Source organism: Notolepis coatsorum, assembly GCF_963971535.1.
Source record: "Notolepis coatsorum genome assembly, chromosome: 6".
NCBI classification, from domain to species: Eukaryota; Metazoa; Chordata; class Actinopteri; order Aulopiformes; family Paralepididae; genus Notolepis; species Notolepis coatsorum.
In genome coordinates this window covers 78,625,344-78,648,638 of record NC_140170.1, presented here as the reverse complement: position 1 = coordinate 78,648,638, position 23,295 = coordinate 78,625,344, and the positions used below count along the sequence as shown (strand labels likewise).

At 44.8% G+C, this 23,295-nt stretch overlaps 1 protein-coding gene across 2 annotated transcripts; it reads right to left on the bottom strand.

The window, feature by feature from the left end:
• Positions 1-238: 238 nt before the first annotated feature.
• On the bottom strand, positions 239-23,107 carry patz1 (POZ/BTB and AT hook containing zinc finger 1; the record flags this gene model as incomplete). Of its 2 annotated transcripts, XM_084317019.1 has the most annotated exons (7): positions 22,019-23,107; positions 17,595-17,883; positions 16,485-16,560; positions 13,094-13,265; positions 4,916-5,068; positions 1,252-1,455; positions 239-747 (listed from the first exon to the last, which is right to left on the bottom strand). In XM_084317019.1, exons 1-7 carry the CDS (start codon positions 22,980-22,982, stop codon positions 239-241), a joined length of 2,367 nt encoding a protein of 788 aa, XP_084173145.1. In that variant the 5' UTR covers positions 22,983-23,107. The 2 variants fall into 2 exon arrangements, with proteins under 2 accessions (XP_084173145.1, XP_084173146.1); XM_084317020.1 differs by lacking the exons at positions 1,252-1,455; positions 4,916-5,068 and having other exon boundaries at positions 16,497-16,560.
• Positions 23,108-23,295: the final 188 nt, after the last annotated feature.

The following is a 23,295-nucleotide window of genomic DNA, read 5'->3' as shown; positions in this document are numbered from 1 at the left end:
GAGGCAAAGTTATTCCCAAAAACACAGGAGGGTCACCGGTCCGGGGTCCACCCGGCCGGCTTCGTCCGAAAAAAAATCAAGATGGCTCGTTAGAAACAACCCCCGGCGGACGTCACTTCCCCCCCGGCATACGTCACTTCACCCCCGGCGGACGTCACTTCACCCCCGGCGGACGTCACTTTCCCCCTGGCGGACGTCACTTCCCCCCCCGGTGGACGTCACTTCCCCCTGGCGGACGTCACTTCCCCCCGAAGTCCATCCCGCTGTGGCCCGCCCCCGTGTCCGCCAGCGAGGAGGCGAAGGCGGACTGGACGATCTGGAAGCCGAAGGACTCCAGCAGAGACATGTTCTGTTGGGCGGAGAAGGGCGAGCCCAGGGCGGAGCCCAGCGCCGAGCTCAGCTCCCCCAGGCCGGCCCCCGCGGGCCCCGGGCTCTTCTGCCTCTTGTTGTGCACGCGGTGCTGGTGTTTGTTCAGGTACGACTTGGTGCGGAAGGCCTGGCCACAGACGCCGCAGCTGAACTTCTTCTCACATGCCGCGTCAGTCTTGGCTTTGGCACCGCCGCCCCCCGGGGAGCCCAGCAGTGTCCCGGCCGAGGAGGCCCCGTTGCAGGCCGAGCCGGCGTCCAGGTCCTCCCCATCGGGCTTGTGGGGGGACTTCAGCTCGTCGCCGTTGGACAGCTCCCCGAACGACGGGTCGGATTCCTCGGATTCGAGGTGTGGACATTTCCCGGCGTTCTCCTGCCCGTCTGAGATAAACAGGGGGGGGGGGGGAGAGGGAAAGAGAGAGAGAGAGAGAGAGAGAGAGAGAGAGAGAGAGAAAACAGAGAAAGTGAGAGATATGAAGGTAGGAGATATGAAATGAGGACAAATACAATAGAAAACGAGAGTTCCTCAATCCGACAGTTGGCCGACACCTGCAACAGTTTCAGGTCAACAGTTCAGTGAGCGAGTTCAGTGAGTAGACAGAACACTGAAGAGGTTGCACAAAGCAGAAGAGATTTATTTTTTACGATTTGACATTTTCTTCCAACACAATTAGGCAAACTTCCGCTACAAGCAATAGATAAACGAGACTACAGTTAACAGGTTCTATAGAGAGACGCAGAATTCTCAGCTCCAGTCAGCTTCCAGCCCCGTCGACTCGCTCCCAACGTCCGCGGAGGAATCCGCTCTGCTCATCCAAAACCAGCGGGCTGTGCTAACTAAGCACCATGGCCCCCCGCCCAACCCTCCCGCTGGACCGTACTGACCTGCGAGAGGCCCGTGGTAGGGGAAGCTAGGCGCCCCGCCAGAGCCACACTCCCAGAAATACGGAGCCCCACCCGACTTGCCCGAGAGCAGCGGGCCAAAGGCTGGGGGGCCGGGCTGGGGGTGCGCCATGGGTCCGGAGAGCCCGCGGAAGCGACCCTCTCCCTCGGGGAAGGTGACAAGCAGCTGGCGACTGGCGCACATGTCTACATGACACCCGCCCAGGAAGAGAGGAGGGGGACAGACACAACAGGCCGGCAGAAACCACACACACACACAATTACCTTCTTTTCTCCACTGATATTTGCAGTACTGTCTGCGTAAACAGCCACAATCTCGCTTAAAAATTCGTAAATAAAGTACTAATCGACCACAGGAAGAAGGTACATATTGTATGTTATGTTATAGCTATAAGTAATATAATTGACCTATTTACAATGTGTATGTATTACAAATAAGTACATATGCAAATCATTTCAGAAAATGTTTGAGTTCCCCTGCTGGGGTGCTCGCATGGGAGGCAAGTGCCTTTACCTCAAAACTACCAAGACACACTTTCTCTCCCTAAACCCTAACCCTAACCTTAACCACACACTGTTACCTTAAACTAACCATAAACATCTAACCCTAACCGTAACCATTAAACGTTAAAAAACAAAACCACCATCATCATAGTATTGCTGCGTTTGTATCAGGGTGGGAGGGATATTTTTGTCTAGTGGTGAGACAGAGCACTCACCCGCGACCACAATCATTATTGGCTCGACTCCCGGTCAGGCTGTTTGTTTTGGACGTAAATATATTAATAACACAATGTACATTATGTACCTTTTTTCCTGTGGTCGACTTGTACTTTATTTACGCTTTCTGGTGAGACCGTGTTGCAACAAAGACAGACCTAACCAAAGAGAGAGCGGCTTACTGATTGGATTCCATTCCTTGTTTTCAGCTGTCAATATCACAACGACAATACTGTTGTATCGGTAATGAAAAAAAAATGGTATTGAGGCATCCTTCGTAATGCGTTATAATACATAGTTGATAACGGCAAACACTACATTGTACATGGACCGTCAACTAACATGCCACGTTAAAATGTTACATTTACTTCAAATTGTGTGTCATACGAGTAACCCATCGTAGAGTAGAGTGGAGTCAAGGCAACAGCTGGAAACAACCAACAGGTTTATCCGTTGAAAGGATTATTTGCTGCTCTGCAGAACTCAGCCTACAGCCTCGTTCACACGACCGCAGCATATCAGTGCCGATAACCATGACATAGCACTCGCGCATGTTATTGCTTAATGGGGGACTGTATTAAGTATGGCTGTCCCCAATAATGATGTCACTCAGTCCACCTAATCTGGCCCACAATGCAAAGTATTTCACACATCCTCTTTTGCGATTAGTTAATATTAGCTGCCAAACATTAGAGTTAATGTCGGCTACTAAATGTTGTAGCTAACATTAGCTTCTGTTAATCAAAGACCATTTTTGACACAAACTAGCATTTGCTGTAACATTTGGTAGCCGACATAGCAGCTCTAAGGTTTGGTAGCCTACTAATGCTCGCTAACGGTCAAAGAGGATGCCAGATGCTTTGCATTGTGGGATAGATGGACAATTTTCAATGGCTTCAAACATGGGGACAACCTTGCTGGTCCCTAGCTAAGTAATGCTACGCTAGGCTAGCTTCAGATCACAGCTGAGCAAATTAACATAAATAAATAAAGTTAAGCTCTGCCGGGTGACGGTATGTCATGTACTTTATTGTACTTACTCAGAAATATTCTTTATTACCTAAACATAAAATCTGGGACATTTATTTGTCAAATACTAATAAATTGTTGAAATGGTCCAACTTGGCCAAATGTCAAATATGGCTTTGAGTGAAAAAACGATTTAAATAATTAGTATGTTCTAATCACTCAAAGTCGCATTTTATCAACATGTCAGCGCCCAGAAAAGAGACACACATTTTGAGAATAGTCCACAACTTCGGCGTGAGTGTTTGACAAATAAGTAGCCAGGATTTTGTAGCATCACATATACAGCCAGGAACCAGCGAGGGACAGCCATACTTAATACGGCGTGGTGCCAATCTCATTCCGGGGCCAAAATCCATTCCTACCCTTGAAATTAACGTGATAAACTAACAATATATAAAGTTAATATTTGCATTTAGACATGGTAACGCCAACGCCAAGATTTTGACGGAAAGAGATGGTACCCATTGTGCATCGTTTCCATTAGGCTGGTTTCCATGACAATGGCACATCTGAAAAAGCTACATTCAAGAGGGCAAATAGTGCGGACAGCGTGACAGTTTCATGCAACATCAGTGCATCGTTGGCCACCTGATGGACAGCCCAAGCAGACAAGGGTTAAATTAATATCATCATGCTGGAGAGACAAGACAAAAAAATAAAAATACTCAGGGCACAGCCAGTTCCTACAGGAGACCAAGTTAATATATAAGAGGGTGGAGTCAAAGTTAATATACAAGAAGGTAGAACCAGGTAGCTAGCACACCTGCTTGGTCCAGAGATAAGGCAGATAGTGTAGAGGCCAAACTTCTGCTTTGTCAGATAAATTTGATAATTTATGATAATGGACAAGACCTTGCGTGAGGCTCGATGGTAGCACTAAACACCTAGCGTGAGGCTCGATGGTAGCACTAAACAGCTAGCGTGAGGCTCGATGGTAGCACTAAACACCTAGCGTGAGGCTCGATGGTAGCACTAAACAGCTAGCGTGAGGCTCAATGGTAGCACTAAACAGCTAGCGTGAGGCTCGATGGTAGCACTAAACACCTAGCGTGAGGCTCAATGGTAGCACTAAACACCTAGCGTGAGGCTCGATGGTAGCACTAAACAGCTAGCGTGAGGCTCAATGGTAGCACTAAACACCTAGCGTGAGGCTCGATGGTAGCTATCACCAAAATAGACGGGCTAATTGTAAACCCACTAGACGTTTTTTTTCAGATGAAATACAAAAACTACTATGAATCGTCTCGTGGAAAAGCTCACCCCAAAAGGCTTTAGTCAGTAGCTGCTCATGGATTACAACGTTGCCATTTTGCTCAGAGAATTGGAATGATTAAAATAGCAGATGGACGATATTATGATCATTAAAACACTCAAATATCCCCATTATTAACCACTCTAGATTGAATGCATTTAAAAACGTGAAACAAATGGTCTGAATCACAACTTGCATACATTGTGAAAAAACTGCCAAAAAACGTCAACTGAGGGGCTCCACAAAAAACGACTTGACTATCCACATTTCAACAGACGTCAACTATGTAACAGGGAGAGAGACCTCAGAGATCTAGTCCAAAGTAGAACACGGATTTCAAGCCAACTTTATTTGAAACTAAATGTTTCGATGTAGGGTGCGGTGCGTCTTCGTCAGAGTCCAAATGCAATCTATACCAACTATGTACGGTAAAACTATACTAACTATGTAACCGATTACAATGACACGGACGGGTTCAATCAACGGTTCCCCGTTCGACTGGCAGAACTCCCAATGGTCGGCTAACAGAAAGACAAGAGAGCAGATGAAATCTAAAAGCAGCGTAATGAGAGAGCAAATGATGGGAAGCCAAGACACGCGAAGGTAACGGTGGGGGGCGTGGCGTGGCGGGCGGCGGCTGCTTGCCTTCCACTGAGCACTGGCGTCCCGTGTGGTAAGGGGTGCTGCTGTGCATCTGCGGCTCCCCCCTCGGCTCGGGGAAGGCGTGCACGGTGGCGGGCTGTGGCGAGCCATGGTGCGTCTTTACGTGCACCTTAAGGTAGGACGCGGTGGAGAAACCTGGGAACCAGCAGAGGAACAGAGAACAGGAACACCTCACCCACCAGACTGTGTTACGAGAGAGAGAGAGGCTTTCGTCTGAGAATCACAACCTTGCGACCTCTCGTCTACCGATCGGCTGGTTTAGGAAATGGAAAGAGATGTTTAACATGGAGCAGAGGGACTATGGGATGGTGAAGGATAATCTAGAAGTAAATGGACAAATTAGTCATTTAGCGGACGCTTTTATCAAAAGCGACTCAGAAGTTCTGTACAACAGGTCAGCAGGAAGGGTACAACGCTGGCAACTAAGGGTAAGTAACATTGTTGAACAGTGTTGAACTCGAGTGCTACAGACTTGAGTTTCATATTAGCAATAACTGCAATAACGGCATAATGCACCGTTGCTATGCCCCGATGAAGACCGGCTGGTCAAAACATGTCGGCTTTGTTTTTAAATCATGTAGCTGTAAAGGCTTTTTAATTCATCCTCCAATAACTTTTTTCAGTGCCTTCTTGCTCAAGTTGTCCCAAGAGCACATGATGACTTTTTTTGTGGAAAAACGTTGTACTCGACTCGAGTGCCTGGTTGAACTCTGCTACTTGGGAACATCTTTGAGCTCAGACATCATGTAGTAAACAGAATAAAAATGTCAACTTAGCCGCACTTTGCTTTCGAGAGGACCTCAGCAAGATACAGCCTAGTTCACCAGCTGATTCCGACTGGTCTGCCAGGTCCAGTGAAATTCATAAACTCACACGTGCAACATGGACAGGCGACTAGAGAGCACAGGACATTAATCTTGGCCCTCCGTTTGTCAACAGTTCCATGAGAAGGTAGGAAGCTACAAAGATAAAGATGTTCAGGCTACGGTGCTGCTTGCCAGCCAGCTCAACTAAACATTATCAAATGGTCAATGTGGCGTATCCAGACAATGCTCTAGTTTTAGTATCTTTCTTAATGTCTATTTTTGTAAAATTTTGTTCAGTTTGCAAGCTGAATGGAAGCAGACATGACAGGTTAACTTTCAGGAGAGGTGTTAGTTGGACAATGCCTAGCCTAATCGGTCATGTCTGCTTCCATTCATTGTGCTACTGCTAAGCTAGGCTAACATGCAGCCAGATAGCTTTCTGCTGAACGCACAGAGAGGAAACTGGTATCTATCTTCTTGTCTCTCTCTGGAGAAGATGGTAAGCTAATTTCCCAAAATGTTGCCGTGTTCCTTTAACATTTTACAATTTGACCCAGGAAGGCAAGACTTTGTTCAGTAAATGATGACGTCTGTTGCAGAACTAGGCTTCATCCGTCCTTATTATATCAATAATATATTATATCATTAAAGATGGAATTATCACAATATTGATTTGAATTCATAACAACATACTTATTGCTGTATAATGACAATACATTTGACTAAAATTGGAACATTACTGCCAAACAGGCCTAATCGATACTAATTATTACTTCATGGATGAGAAAATGTACAGTAACACATCACCTCCAGCACTGCAAAAATAATTATGAAATAATTTTTCTATGAGTAATTCTTCCTCCTAAAATTACACAGTGCAACAATATTTGGTATATTTCTGTGTTGGGTATGTTGTTCATCAGTAATTTCTCAGCTACTTCCGACCTTCCTATATAATTCAAATCAAAATGGTATACAGGTGCAGCTCAATAAATTAGAATATCGTGGAAAAGTCTATATATTTAGCTGTATTGATGCAGTCATTTGTGCAAATGGAGCCCCAACCAAGTACTGAGTGAACATACATGAACATACTTTTCAGAAGGCCGACATTTCTATATACAAAAGAAAAATACATCTATTTTTTATTGGCGATACAGACTTTTGGGCGTTCATGAGCTGTAAGACATAATCATCCAAATTAAAACAAATAAAGGCTTGAAATATTTCACTTTGTGTGTAATGAATCTATAATCTACGAGAGTTTCGCTTTTTGAATTGAATTACTGAAATAAAATAACTTTTCCACGATATTCTAATTTATCGAGCTGCACCTGTATGACCTTCCACTAAATCACAGTGACCTATTCAGTTTTAAACTCCTAATATCCCATTAATAGATATCCTTGGCTGTAGTCCGAAGCTGTAGTCCTTGACTGCAAACCGAGTGGAGTTCACCTTATTTGCAGAAACAGCTTTCTCATTTCTTCTTGATAACTGGTCACTGGGGCATTTTAAAACCCTAGACTGTAGTTACCAAGCGGGTCAGGGCATTTAAAAAAACCTAGACTGTAGGTACCCAGCGGGTCAGGGCATTTAAAAAAAAAACATGCTTACAGAACAGATCCCATTCAACCCCCTTCTAATCCCTCCCTGACTATATCGAATTATACAATGTAAAAATAATTAAACAATTATTTTATAAGAGAGAGATTTTCTTTTAAGGATTTAGAGCACCAGACACTTTGCATCCCCCCTGAAACAACTCTCGACCATCTCTTGTACACTGATGTCAGCAGATGGGTGAGAGTGCACGTCGCAGGCCGGGAGAGCTGCCCATGGGGCAGTAGGGCGGGCCATACTTTTTTTTTTTTGGAAAATCAATCGAGTGGGGTGTCTAAAATACGTGTTTTTTTGTGGGGAATTCAAATATGGGATTATTTTTACAATCGGATAACTCCTACCTACATTGTTTTGGATTTCAAAATGGCCGATTTTACCATTTTTCACCCCTTGGCCATACATGGATGCCAACATGAATCTTAAGGAAATCCTAACATGCAAGGTGTCTAAATGATGTGTTTCTTAATGGGGAATTCAAATATGAGTTCATTTTTGGGATAGGATAACTCTAACCTACATCATTTTGGATTTCAAAATGGCCGATTTTACCATTTTTCACCCCTTGGCCATACATGGATGATAACATGAATCTGAAGGAATTCCTAACATGCAATATGTCTAAATGATGTGTTTCTTAATGGGGAATTCAAATATGAGGTCATTTTTGGGATAGGATAAATATAACCTGCATAATCTTGGATTTCAAAATGGCTGATTTTACCATTTGAACCCATTGGTATTGTATTACAAAATTGCAAAGATAAAAAATATATGGGAAATCATTTATAATGACAAAGCCATCAAATTTATTAACAAGTGAACTGTATATAACTGGATACAACTCCAAAGATCAATAATAATAATACTAACAATAATAAATTGTATTTGTAATGCACACAAACACCTAAGTGCTACATCTCGATTTCCTGACTTCTTGAACTTTGCCAGGTTCCAATATCTTGATTGGACTCATTCTTGGATGGCAAGATCTCCTACTGTACTGCTTTAGCCACCAACCTACAAACACAAACTTAAAGTCAACGTCAGCCATAAATAGGTGAGCTCTTTCCAGAACTACTCAGCAGAAACCTCTGTAACCATTTTAACAAACGTCTCAATGTAGCCTATTGAGAAAATCCATGGGGCTCCATCAATCATCTATCTTCTTAAATTTGATCAGGTTGCACAAGTCCTGCTTGGATTCATTCTTGGACATCAGCCTCCTGCTGGTCTCCTGAGCCCTGATCCCTCCATCCCTTTTTTCTTATGAAAAGTACTTAGCAGAGGCCTCAGTCACCATTTTAACAACCCTCTCGATGCTTTGTGTGTGGCAAGGCCAGTCGAGAACCTCCATGGGGGTGTTGATGAAGTTCTTCACCTCGGAGGTGCTTAGGGAGCAGGTGAGAGGTGGCTCTGACACATCTTCTGACCAGCTGATTAAGCCACCAATGCTGGAAGCGTCACTATTGATGTGAGGTGTTCTTCTGATCCTGACACAGGAGTCTCCCAGCTGAGTGTCTGGATCCCCCTCTCCCCTGATGGCCAGGATTCTCTCCACCCCCTCAATTCTCTCTTTTTGATCCTCAGAGCACAGCAGTGTTTGGAGGATGGCTTCACTGTGGGCATACCAAGCAGATCTTCTCACAGTTGGCATCACAACATCCAGCACCTCCTTCCTCTGAGACTTGAGGCAGTCCAGCTGAAACAGGATGTGCCTAGGCCCTTCGATCCAGGAGTGCTTGACCTTCATGTTGAACCAACATGGATAATACACTCCAATGATGAATTCCACAATGCATTGTAGATTATTCAGGTTCTTTCTTTTAAGTTGATGCTTTGACACCCAGAGCCTGAGGAGTCTGTTTGCTGTGGTGAGCCAGCGGCTGTGGTTTACCGGTCCAATCTCCAGCAGAGCCAGCCTTGCAGAAAGCACTCCATCCCTGATTGCACAGACCAGCTTATAGCCATAGTGTTGATCAGTTGAGAGATCTTGAATGATCTTCTCAGGCAGCTTGATCAGCGGAGGGCCAAGAAAGATCCTGGTGAAGTTAGGATTGATCTCCAAGTCTGTAACAGAATCAAGGAGCTGTCCTATTGGCCCAGACAATTTGTTGTCTGACAGAGTAGCCCCATCAACTTCAACAATGAGACGGCGCAGTGGAAGTTCACCAGTGTGCAGGTTGCACACCAACCAGACCAGCTTTCTCCCCAGGTGCAGCTCCAGCTTCCGCATTACACCTGCCTTCACTCCAGTGTTGACATTGGTCGAGTCTCCTCCAATGGCCCACAAGGTCTTATCAGAACCTCTCTCTTTCAGCCAGGCAAACAGGACCTTAGCAATCTTCTCTGCATGGGACTCCTCTTTAGTTGCTTTCTCTGGTGTAAAGTGGAACAGATAGTTGCTGCCAGGCTCACTAGCAACACTATAGTGTTCTTCCTTGATCTTTGCAGGAAAAGATTGGTCACTGCCCTCAGCTTCCATCATCACATTGGTCATGTCAATCCGCCCATCAAAGAGGATACAGGAGATCCCCCCCTCCTCCCTGCACTTCTCCTCAAACTCTTCCCCCAGCTCTTGCATCAACTTTTCTTGTGCTCTCTTAACCTTGTTCTTTTCAATCACTTTACTTCTAAGATGAGTCCTGCATCAATCAGAGCTGCAGTTGCTATAGCTGCAGGTGGCCTTAGACCTATGCCATACCTTACACTAGCAAGGGCGATGTTTGGAATCTCATCATAATTTTTCCGTAGCTTTGCTGAAGCTGCAGGGTCAGTTTCAGGAATGAGCTCAACTTCAGGGACTGTAAGGAAGCTCTCAAAATCCTTCCTGGCAACCTTGTCTGCTGCTGCAAAGCTTTCTTCTTTGCCCCTTCTCCTTTTCTCTGCCTTCTTTTCCATCCCCTGCCTTTCCAATGTTTTCACCTGTCTCTTGTGCTCAGGCAGATCAGCTCCAGCCATTTGGTGTGGTCCTTTACTTCCAACCTTTTCCCTCTGTCCCTTGATGTAGGCAATATCTTTCACAGGAATCTTTTTGTCTTTGCTGCAGCAACAGTTAATGTTCAGATTCATGTTGGCATCCATGTATGGCCAAGGGGTGAAAAATGGTAAAATCTGCCATTTTGAAATCCAAAATTATGCAGGTTAGAGTTATCCTATCCCAAAAATGACCTCATATTTGAATTCCCCATTAAGAAACACATCATTTAGACACCTTGCATGTTATGATTTCCTTCAGATTCATGTTGGCATCCATGTATGGCCAAGGGGTGAAAAATGGTCAAATCGGCCATTTTGAAATCCAAAACAATGTAGGTAGGAGTTATCCGATTAGAAAAATAATCCCATATTTGAATTCCCCACAAAAAAACACGTATTTTAGACACCCCACTCGATTGATTTTCCAAAAAAAAAAAAGTATGGCCCGCCCTAATGGGGCAGGTAGGGCTTTAGTGCCCGTTTCAACAGAAATAGACTGGCTGACCAACCTGGACAGGATTCCAGCCGTGGAACAGTCTTGTGTACCAACAGGCTACCGTATCACATTTCCTGCTAGGACTTTTCTCGGTTGGATTTCCATTTGCCAGCCAAACAGCAAAACTTCTGGCCGTATCTATTAAGGGTGCGTGTAGGCCGTCGACGGGGGTGTACCACTGTATGTGTGTAAAGTGGTGAGTAGGGTTGCCGCGGTAATGTGAAATTTCCCATGACTAATGACCTCATGACAACACCGGTGACACATTTTACATAATGACGCTCAATATCTGTACAGCGCCGACTTTGATCTTTAAGGTTATGTGGCTACATTGATCCACTGTGTCCGTCCATCTACATTTGTTTTTAATTAGTTTTCAATTACTAGTATCCATTTGTTGGACAGAGTTGACGTTAGGTTCCAATTAAAAAATAAACCAACAGAGGCGGTCAGGTGGCGTAGCGGAGATTGCGCTCGTCACCAATGCAAGAGGCTGCGGTCTCGACTCCCGGAGTCAGCATTGCTTGGGGCTTGGGCGCTTGCTCAGCGGAGGCAGGACTTGATGAAGGCAGCGTGACCTCCCACGCGTTACACTTCACCAATGAGAGTCCTTGCTGCCAGGTGAAAAAAGAGTCACTGGCTGTCGCCGCGCGTGTCGGAGGAAGCGTGCGGATGACTTCAGGGTTCCCTTGTACCGACCAGTAGGAGAACATGCGCACAACAACCAGGTAGGGGAGGGGGGGGATTTTTGGGACGGGGAGAAAACAGAGACAAATCTGAGAGAGGATTAAAACCAACAGACAGTAATACCTTCTGTCAGTTTTCTATCCGCTCATTCATGGTTCAATGTAGCTGCAGCCTTATTTTGCGTATCGCACAAACACTAAATAGTTTTATTTCTATATAATCTTTTTATTTAATTTAATTTAAAAATTTGTATCTACTTTTTGTGTGATTTTGCTCCTCATCCCAATTTTACCTCTCGTGCCAATTCTCCCTCCCCTGTCCTGATCGTTGCTCGCATATGCCCCCCACTGGCCGGTTGTAGGGAGGATAGAAGCCTTGCATCACATGTCCCCTCCGATACATGTGGAGGCAGCCCGTCACATATTTTCACCTGCCAGCGCGGACTCTCATTTGGCGAGGAGTAACGTGTAGGAGGCTCACACTGCCCCCGCCATTTTCCTGACTTTGCTGTGCAGGCGCCCCAACCGACCTGTAGGAGTCGCTGTTCACAACGACCAGACTACCACCCTTCGACTTCCCACCCGCTAACTCTGCCAATTGAGTTAGTATGATGGCCGGCCCAAGCCGGAGGCAACGCCGACAGCCTGATTCGAACACGGTGTCTCTTGCGTTGGTGACGAGCGCAATGTCCGCTGCGCCACCCAGCCGCCTTTATTTTATTTATTTTATATATTATTTTGAGTAAAGCAACATCCAGACTTGCTTTACTCTACACTCCATCAAATATACTACACAGTTCAACTACATCCTTTGCCTGCCAGTATGTTAAATTTGAACATTTCAAATATATATTCTTTACAGACGAATAACTACCAATGGTGGAGTTTCATAAAACCGCTGTGACATCACGTTGGTGATGTGAGGGGTCCACAATGCACCACTACCGGCTGTAACGTGGATGCCTTCTAGCCATTAGTGTCCCGTCTTTAGCAACACCAATGTAAAGTACCGCACTGGCTGACCATTAGCGAAGCCGAGCTGCGTTTTACTTTTTAGTCCTCTCTGAACATCCAACATATCTACATCAACGTATCTACAACTACACAACCTGCTGAAAGTGTGTTTTTTGGGAGGATATTGGGAAATGTCCACTAATTTAAGATAGTCTGCAAAAAAAAACATCCTGTAAGAGTATGAATATGCAAATAGGAAACAACTGAGCTAAGTATGGAAAGAAATGTCCGTTCACTGTGAAAAAGAAGAAGAGAAGTGTGAAACATGGGCGATGTGGGAAAGTACCAGTATCACACAGCTCTCACCTCTCCCCTACTCACGTCTACGACACCCTCCCCACATCTGCGCTCAGTTTAGCCTACTCCTCTTGTATAAATACAGTGTTAGCTCTCCATTCCCCGGAGACTCAAGGTCACGCGTTCATCGCTGCGTCTCCCCCACGCCACGCACGCTTCAATAACTTCTACCCACAAGAACTCCGCCGTCTAACTCTGTGAACGTCTGATTAACGGGATCGTCCCCGCCCCCCCGCCCCCGGCAGGCTTTGCTTGCGATTACCTTTGTTGCATATGCCACAGTAGTTGTGAGTCCCTTCGCTGTGTTTCTTGAGGTGGTCTGTCATGTACGCCGCACGCAGGAACTTGCCACAGACTTTGCAGGGGATCTTGTCCTCGTGGCACGCGAGGTGCGACCGCAGGCGGTCTCTCGTGGCGAAGGAAGCGTTGCAAATCTGAAAGGTGGAAAGGAACGTGTTATGACATTTAATGATTTGGTGTATTATAAGATAATTATAATGCTAATAATGTAGAGAGATGAAGCAAAGTTACTCCAGGACTGTCTGCAAAGTTTCTTTTTTTGCCAATACAGGAAAGCTAATTTGATTTCAGAGACACCAAGAAAAGGAGATTTATTTATATTGTTGGGGTAAACTTGTGGAACAATGCTGATATAAATGTAAGAATACGTCCTTCGCTTTTGGTTTTCAAGAAAATGGTTTGTATAGCTATTTTTGAGGGTAACAAATGTGAGACATTTTTATTTCGTTATTTTTTTGTTTTGGAGGCTTAACTCTTTCACGGCCATACCCGAGTATAGTCGGGTTATCTCGCCATGCGTTGAGCGCCAAAAACGAGTATACTCAGGTTTTGATCCTTTGATATTTTCCTTTGTTCCCCGTTCTATACGGTCAGCCGGAGCCATCTACGTGTCTATGATTCATCTACCTACGTTGGAATTGCAATGACGCTCGAATATCACCAGGTGGCAGTATCGCCTACCTTTGAACTGGAATGGCTTGGTGTGGATACACGTTTTCCTTTCTTTTTTTTGGCAAGGGCTCCTCCTCCTGCCTGAACAGAGAGAACAGCGATCGCCTCGAAATGTTGTTGCCTGAAGCGTATTTCCCATATAAATGTGTATAGACAAATACACTGGTAATTGCGATGGGATCACTTGGAATTATTCTTTTTGGAATACCTTCTGGCTAAGGTAAGGTATATTCTATGTCTATTTTACCGAACCTGAAACATGTTTTTGTAACGATCACAGTTTGTTTTATACTGGACGTAGAACATGCTCGACAAACACGATCATAGTTTTTAGGTAAAACGACCCCTCCCCCCCTTGATGATTTTGTAAAGACACATATGTACATGCTATATACCTTTGATTTGGGAGTATTTGGGGCTTCAGGGGATCAACCAGAACGATTTGGGCGTATTGCATATAATGTGTCATATCTCGCGATCTACAGTATGGAAAAAGACTGGATTATTCCGGAAATGGGGCGATGTTTAGTGTGTAGCATGTAACAAACTACAGTGTGTAGAAATGAGCTGATTAGTCAGTAATGGACTAGTAATGGACTATGAACAATGCCTGTAAAATGAGCCATACTATTGTCTCCATAGCTCTGCAAACATAGCTAAAATAGTCATTAACGCTGGCGCCATACAGTGCAGATGGCGAAAGCTAGTGGCCGTGAATGAGTTAATTTCATATAGAATATCGAGAATATAGGACAGGCATATATAAGCATTATGCTTCAGCCTGTACCTTTTCAGTCACTGCCAAAATAAAAAAAAACTACTACTAAATGTCAATCCACTCTCCTACATAAACGTGCAAAAGTCTTCAGACAAATTCTTAAAAAGGAACATGCCAACATTACGGGAAATGTGCTTACTGTCTTCTCTGCTAGCCTAGCTTAAAGCTCCAGGAGTTTTTGGTACCCATCTTCTTGTCTGACCCTTCAATGTCAGGGACCTGTATGTTGCCGTTAAAAGGCATACTGGGACTCCGAAGGTGCAGTACCGGCCAGATCCTGCTAGTAGGCAGTATCGAGAGTGCAGTAAACCCTGTTCCAGACCGGGTGTAACACTCAAATGTCTCCGGACGGACTTTTCTAGTAATGGGAAAACCTAGGGCTTCACTCGATCGCATTGAATCGTTTTCGGGACCCCCGATCCATATGTTGTGGTGGGTTATGTCGTGGACCAGATGGGCATAGGATGGACCAGATGGCGATCAAATAATTGGAATATTATTTTTGGAATACCACCGACCACAGGTAAGGACAATCTGACGTCAATTTCAGCTTGATCGTGAATGGTTTTCATACCCATCCCCCTGATCAGCGTGTGTTGTGGTAATAAGGAATGCCGTTATTGGCAATCAATTAATCAGAAACGACCCCCCCCCCCCCCTTCATGCATTCATGATGGAACATAATACCTATCATATGCATTTGATTTGAAAATAGTAGCGTGTACAGGGACGAAACAGGGACAATGGATTTAGTATAATTCACGTTGCTCCCTATAGCCAGCCTCCCAGGAATTAGCCCGGATCATTCATATTATACTCTTATTCACCACGGAATAACGTGTGAACGTATTCATGAAAAAGTGTATTATTTTTTGCATCTTGAACGGAAGATAGTTCCTGTCAAATGACCATGGTATTGTATCCATAGCTATAATATAAAATATAGATTTAGCTCTACAAACAACGTGACGCACAGTGAAACTATGTAATGAAAACCTGGCCATGCTATAGCTAGATGCTGAAATCGAATGGCCCCGAATGTGTTAAACCTGAACAACCAAACTTTCATGATAACAAAAACAAAAGGAGCCTTGCGATTAATCTATTCTTTGAGGCAGATCTAGCCGGTAGACCCTCCTGTATTGTGGCTCTTCAACTGAAACCTCTCCAGGAGCTGCTATAGAGCCATCCTTGCCTTGATGAGGCCAGTAAACACTGCGTGCAGGAGGAGTCTCCAGCGTATCAACACTAGGCCGTCAATCAAAGTCATTGGGGCGGGACTGACCTCTAGAACTGGCCAGGCTTGAAGGCACCACTGATGCCATAAACCTTGGCTGTTAGGTTTATGTAAATATTGAAAATGAATGAAAGTACCTTTGCTCTGGTTGGTTTTATTGCCTTCTAGATTGATCATAATGATGCATGTATACTACATGCAGCTGTTGGATCATATTAAAAGATTAAACATTATGCAAATATTTTTGTATTGTACAACAATATCGGATTGGTATCGATATTGGCAGATACCCAAAGCCCAGGTATGCGACTGAAGAAGTAGGATTGCTATTTGGTAGGAATGGCAACATTCATGCCATTGTCTGACGCCAGCCCTTTTCGCCTTAAAACGTTTAAGATAAACCCAGAGTGGGATTCCCCTTTAAGTAAGGCTGTAGTAGATAGAGCGAAATGTCATTACCACACAGGTGCATTCACCATTCATGGCATGCAACAGTGTCTGCTGACCCAGGATAAAAGTGAATAAAAACGATCAAAATCGATTTTGAAGAATAGAGGCGGGTAAAATCATAACCTCACAGATCCAGAGACCAGAGAACACAGTGTCTTCAATCTCTGGACCTAAATGTTTCTCTATGGACAGGAGTGGTCTACTGGCTAGGTAGACCCTGATTATCACCTGGCACTTGTGGGGTCTCTCGGTCGTGTGGACCTGTTTAATGTGTCCGTTCAGATGGTCCGGTCTGGGGAGAAAATAAAGGAAACAAGTCATCCCTTCATCAATTCATCAGTCTCTTCATTCTTCAATGATGTTGTGGCTATGATTCCGTCCCTGGAACTAAACCCCCCCAAAGCTCAAGGTGAACATTCAAACGTTCCATCAACAATAACGTTGGGTGACATTATGTCAACTACAGAGCTACTCTAATGAGAATGACTTGCAATGTTGCTAGAGATAAAACATCATGTTTCTAATAGGGATGCTCGATATTGGCTTTTTTACCGATACCGATATACCGATATTGTCCAACTCTTAATTTCCGATACAGATATCAACCGATACCGATATATGCAGGGTTATCCCCCCCAAAAAATGGAATAATTTCAGGTAATTAACATTACATATCTCTTGTTGTGGAATTAACACAACATTATGCATACTTTTGACAATAAATAAAATCAGAATTTGTTCTTGCTTGCTTGCCTGGGTAAATAAAGGTTATAGAAATGTAAAAAAAAAGAATTTGAAAACAGATATCACATTTTAATGCCGATATCGGCCGATAATATCGGTAGGCCGATAATATCGGACATCCCTAGTTTCTAACCCTCTGAGGTAACGGACTAATACAATAAAGAGTTTTGGCAAAGTGTATGTCGTTTTAATAAATCAGGCATGTTTGTTGTATCTTTTCCTGTCTGACCTAACACGGCACTCTATGCAAATGTTTTACCTGTAGTAGTGGCAGTCATTGCTAAACCAACACTTCCCTGGGCCAGGTTTTCTAGCTATAATTTGGATGCTCACCTGGAACAAACCGCGTGTCTGGAACCATGGCCATAGCCAACAATTCTAACAGAAGTTGTAAATTTGCACTACATCCCTACCTCATTTTTGCATTTGGGTTGCATCTCGTACTTTAGTTTGCATATTTTTACTGTATGAAGCACAATCTCATACAGAACCAAGCATTTCACTGTAATGTACATTACATGTGACAAATAAAACACAACTTGGTCGTGAATAGAAAAGTGATGTTGTCATTCATCAGCTCACCTGGAGAAACCCTTCCCGCAGCTCTGACACACGTACGGTTTGCCCACCGAGCCGTCGTGTGACCTCACATGGTACGACATCCTGTCCTTGCGTTTGAAGCGGAGGCCGCACACATGGCACGCGTAGGGCTTCTCCCCGGAGTGCGAGAGCTTGTGTCGGTTCAAGTGGTAAACATCTCGGAACACCTTGCCACAGATGTCACAGCCCACGTGTCGCCTGGTCCTCTCCCGCTTGCGACTGTGATCTAGCGACACGAGACTATCCATTCCGTTCTCCAACATACAGCCATCTACATGCATTGCATATACACTCACTTTAGACACTTTATTAACACTACACCATATTTGATATATTCATTACTAAAATATTTGCACTGCATCCCTACCTCATGCATTTTTTCAAGTTTGCATTTTGTACTTTATTTGTATTGTACAGTGTTGTCTTTATTCGTTTACCCGTTTACTGTATGAAGCACATTGTCAATGGGCTCATACTACAGAACCAAGCATTTCATTGTAATGTACCTTATTATACATACTCTACAACATAAGTACATAGAACATAAGTAAATTGAATAGTAAAGTGTCTTTCAAATACCACCTGAGAATGCACTACTTAAATATGTGAGCAAAATATTCTGATTGATTGATTGAAAACTTTATTAACAGATTGCAGAATGGGTACAGTACAGTACAGCTCAATACATACAATTGTTAAGGGGATGCAGACCAGAGAAAGACTTTCGTCTTGTTTACATCAGGGTCCCCCATTTTCAATTCATCGTAACATATATGACATACATGACTTACAGATAGACAGTACTGCTACATCTATACATTTATGACATACCAGATTTGCAAATACAGTACGGTTTGTGATACGAGAAGAGTCCAGAAAAAAGAGTATATACATTTGACGTAGAAACTGTACACTGGAGGAGGTTGGGTAGGTGGGGGGGGTGGGGGTACTGTACATTGGAGGTGGTTGGGTGGGGGTTGGGTAGGAGGGGTGGGTGGGGGACACTGTACAACTGTACAAGCAAAACTGTACATTGGAATATTGACAAGACCATACTTGGTCATTTTTACTGTACATTGGAGGGGGTTGTGTTAGGACATTTACAGGGGCCAATTTCGAATTGCAGTCTCCCGTAGGTGTTCTTTGAGAGTGTTTTTGAAAGTGGGTAGTGATTCACATTCCTTTACAGCTTTGGGTAGGGCGTTCCACATCGATGTGGCATAATTGCGAAACGTGTTTAGTCCCTTGTTTGAGCCGAATCTGGGTTTAACATGATTTGTGGAGCTCCCTCTGGTGTTGTGATCGTGGTATTCACTGACCTTTGGGAAGTATTTTGACATGTACATGGGTACCTTGGTCGTGTAGTGTATCTTGTAGACCAGGCCCATTGCAAGTTGCTGTACTCTGTCATCTACTCTAAGCCATCCTAGGTTGTCAAAGTGGGCAGGGGTGAGGTGGGTTCTAGAAGTAAGGTCAAGCAGTAGTCTGACCAGTTTGTTTTGAGATGTTTGTAATTTTGTTTTTAGCGCCTTTGAGGTGCTTTGGTACCATGAGGTGCAAGCATAGTCGTAGTACCCTTGAATGAGTGCTCCTGCCAGAGTCTTCAGGGTATTCTTGTTTACCAGTGAGGAGATCCGGTACAATAATCGAGTTCGTTGGTTGACTTTTTTTATTACATTGGATGCCATTTTGTCACAGGAAAGATTTGCCTCTAGGATGGAACCCAGGTAGGTAATATCTTCTTTCCTTGTGACAATATTGTCACCCACTGTAACTAAGAAGCCGTCGGTCTTGCTGAGTTTGTTATTTGAACCGAAGAGAATGGACTCTGTTTTGCCCATGTGTAATGATAGTTTGTTATCAGCAAGCCATATGCAGATTTTGCCTAGTTCTGAGCTGAGGGTTTTTTCAACCTGTAACTTGTTCTCGTCAGAGACCAGCAGGGCTGAGTCGTCAGCAAACAGGAACAAGTTGCAGTCACAAGCCGACGACATGTCATTTGCATAAATTAGGAACAGTAGCGGACCTAGTATGCTTCCTTGTGGAACACCACAGCTTACTGTGAGGGGGGGGGATAGGGTACCGTTTACCTCCACCATCTGCTCTCTCCCCTCCAGGTAGGATTGCATCCAGCTCACTGATAGACTATCAAAACCAATTGCTTTTAGCTTGTCAATCAGAATGGTGTGATTGACAGTGTCGAAGGCCTTTTGTAGGTCCAGCATGACCATGCCGCAGTATTTGCCCGCGTCCACCTCTTGTTTGATGTGGTCGTTTAAATAGAGAAGGCATGTGTCAGTGGAGTGGGATATTCTGAAGCCAGATTGGAATTTGTAGATTAGATTTTTTTCCGCAAGGTGTTTTTCTACCTGTTCGTATACAATTTTTTCCATGACTTTCGAGATGGAGGTAAGGATAGAAACAGGGCGGTAGTTGCCTGGGTCTAATTTACTGCCTTTTTTGTGCAGGGGTGTTACTCTCGCAATTTTGAAGTCCTTGGGGAAGTGTCCCTGTTTTATGGAGAGGTTTATTATGTGTGTGATGACTGGGGTGATGGCGGCTGCTGAGTCTCTGAGGAATTTGGAGGGGATGTTGTCATGGCCAGTAGCCTTGTTAGGTTGGAGGGCGCTCAGTTTATTGAGTACAGTACCTCATCTGTTGTTACCATTTCCAGTTTCAAGTCGTCTTTGTGGACCCCTAGGTTCTTGTAGTATGCTACTATGTGTTCTACCCCATAATGCCCTGAGTTTGTTTACCAGTGTTGTGGCTATGTTTGTGAAGAAACTGTTTAAGTAATTGGCTACCTCCAGCTTGTCTGTGATGAGCGTGTTGTCCGTCTTTATGTTTGAGAATCTGGTTTTAAGTTTTTTACTGCAGCCTAGTTGGTTATTGAGTAATTTCCAAAGTTCACGTGGTTTGTTTTTGTTTTCCTCGGTTTTGTCATTGATGACATTTTTTTTGCTGTTTTGATCATTGAGTTTACGTCATTTCTTAGTCCGTTTCTATCCAGTTTGAGTTGAGTCACGTGGGCTTGGAGTTCACTGCTCGTGCTTATGGTAAGCTTTGACTGACTTTTACGAAACTCTGAGCATTTTTTGTCTCTGGTTTTCATAGCGGTCAGTATTTCAGTGTGCATCCACGGCTCTGCGCGATTTTTTACCCTGGTGGTTCTTAGGGGGGCCATGTTGTTTAGTATCGTTGAAAATTTGGTTTTGAAACCAAGCCATGTTTCTTCAACCAGTGTACCATTGAGCTCATCTGACCAGTCCAGACTCTCCAGTTCAAGGTTAAAGGCCTCGCTAGAGTAGGTTGAGGTCTCTAGATGTGACTGTTTTGTGACAGCCAGCCTTTTGTTTTAGCTTTTTGCGGGTACAGAATATCATATAATGATCACTTAACCCGCATGCTATAACCCCTTTATTGGAGATCTTGGACTTGTCAGAGGTCAGGATGAGGTCAATGGTAGTCTGAGTTGACTCACATACACGTGTGGGTTGCGTGATTAGCTGGCTGAGGCCGTGCAGATCACAAAACCTATTGTAGGATTTGAAGACGGGTGCATCTTTTTGTTGCATATCCGTGTTCCAATCCCCAATAAGAATCATTTCTGCATCCTCAGCTCCAGCTAAGCACGCATCCAACACATCATAAAAGCCATTTTGGTCTGGCGGTCTGTAAATTGTGCCGACTAGAACAGATTTAGCCCTTTCAAATAGAATTTCTACAAAAACAGTTTCAATAGCCTCATGATCTAGGTCTGTACGGTTAATACATTTTGTGTCTTTATGAATGTACATATACAGACACCTCCTCCATGCCTGTTCCTGTCATTGCGGACTATGGAATAGTCCTGATGAATTGAAAATGGGGGACCCTGGTGTAAACAAGACGAAAGTCTTTCTCTGGTCTGCATCCCCTTAACAATTGTGTGTATTGAGCTGTACTGTATTGTACCCATTCTGCAATCTGTTAATAAAGTTTTCAATCAATCAATCAATCTCCAATTCAATTTCCGGGTGTTACTGATGAATCCAGTTTAGTTTCAGAGAAACATAGAATGTTTACCTTACTGCTAATGAAATGTTGCCTTATTTCTGCCAGTTTGTGTCTAAGGCTGTTTACATTAAGATGGAAAATATGAAGACAGTTTTTATTTGCTGTGTTGTCTATATCCTTGAGATAAAGGTATGGTGATGTTGATAATGATGTCTACAATGTTTTACTGTTTTTAGATTATCATTGTTAATTGTGATTGTCATATGTATCTCGTGTTGTTATGTTGTGTTTTCTGTTGTCTTTCTGTGTGGACCCCAGGAAGACTAGCTCGCCACTTAGGTGGCAGCTAATGGGGATCACAATAAACAACAATACGTGACAAATAAAGCAACACTTGAACTTGAACATACCCTGGGACTGGGAGTGCGAGATCAACGTGATGCCGCTGTCAGCGGACAGGTCGTGCAGCCCGACATGGTGGTTGTTGACCCCGCCGCCGGGGGCCGCGCCGTGCTGCGCTTCGTGGTTCCTCAGGCGCACGGCCTCGGTGAACGCCTTGCCGCACGTCCCGCAGGGGAACAACACCACGCCGCCGTCTCTCGGGCTGCTGCTGCTGTGGTTGAAGTGCAGGGGCTCCGCGGTCGTCCCTTTCTTTGGTCGACCTCTGCCTCTCTTCGACTCGGGAGAACCGGCTTCCTGGAACGGGTTGTTCCCCGTCAGTTCCGACGACGGCGACACGGGCTGCAAGACGGGCATCGAGGACTCGTCGCTGTCCCCCAACAACACGGCGGACCGGCTTCCATCCACGTTGTTGTGTCCGTTGTTGTTGGGAGGAAAAGCACCGTTCACCACCGTCGTCCCGTTTGACATGATGTCCTGCTGCCCCGCGGCCTGGAACAAGCTGGCGTCTCCCCCCCGCCGCGCCGCGGGGACGAGGATCTGCACGTTGGACTGCTTGATCACCTCCTGGCAGATCTCCACCACCGAGCGCATCAGCAGGAACTTGGCGGCCGTCATCAGCTCCGGGAAGCTCTCCAGCCGCACCACGATCCGGGAGGTGTAGGCGAAGTCCAAGATGTCTCGGAAAACTTTGGGGCTTATCGTGTGCATTTCCATGATCTCCTTCGCCTCGCCGTCGCCGCCGCCGCCCTCCTCCTCCGCTTGACGACCGAACACCGACTCGAAGTACTCGCTGCACGCCGCCAGCACCGCCCTGTGGGCCGGGAAGCTCTCGTCGCCGACGCGGAGGATCACGTCGCAGAACCTGCCTCCATCTTTCCGCTGCGCGTCGAGGTTGTGCAGCATCTCCGCGCTGTGCCTGCTCACCTGGTAGGTGCAGGAGGAACTCCACGACGGCTCGACTAGCTTCTCCATGCCGCCGAATGCATCCAATAAGAAGAAGAAGGGCGTGCGACGATAGTAATAATAATTATAATAATAATAATGTCGACTTGGATCGATAAGATATTAGCTAAAAAAACACGACAACCGCCCCTCCCCGGAGATTTAGCATCTAAATGTTAGCAATAGCAGGGTAAAAATGGCAGCCCCCCAGCTTCCTGTGAACTTTGACCCCTGTTTCTTGTAAGTGTGTGGGGGGGGGGGGGGGGGCAGGGGGTCGCGTTGTTATTCTTTTGTGGATTTCCCAGAGTGCAATTGCAATGTGTCCCGTTTTCTTCTTTCGATT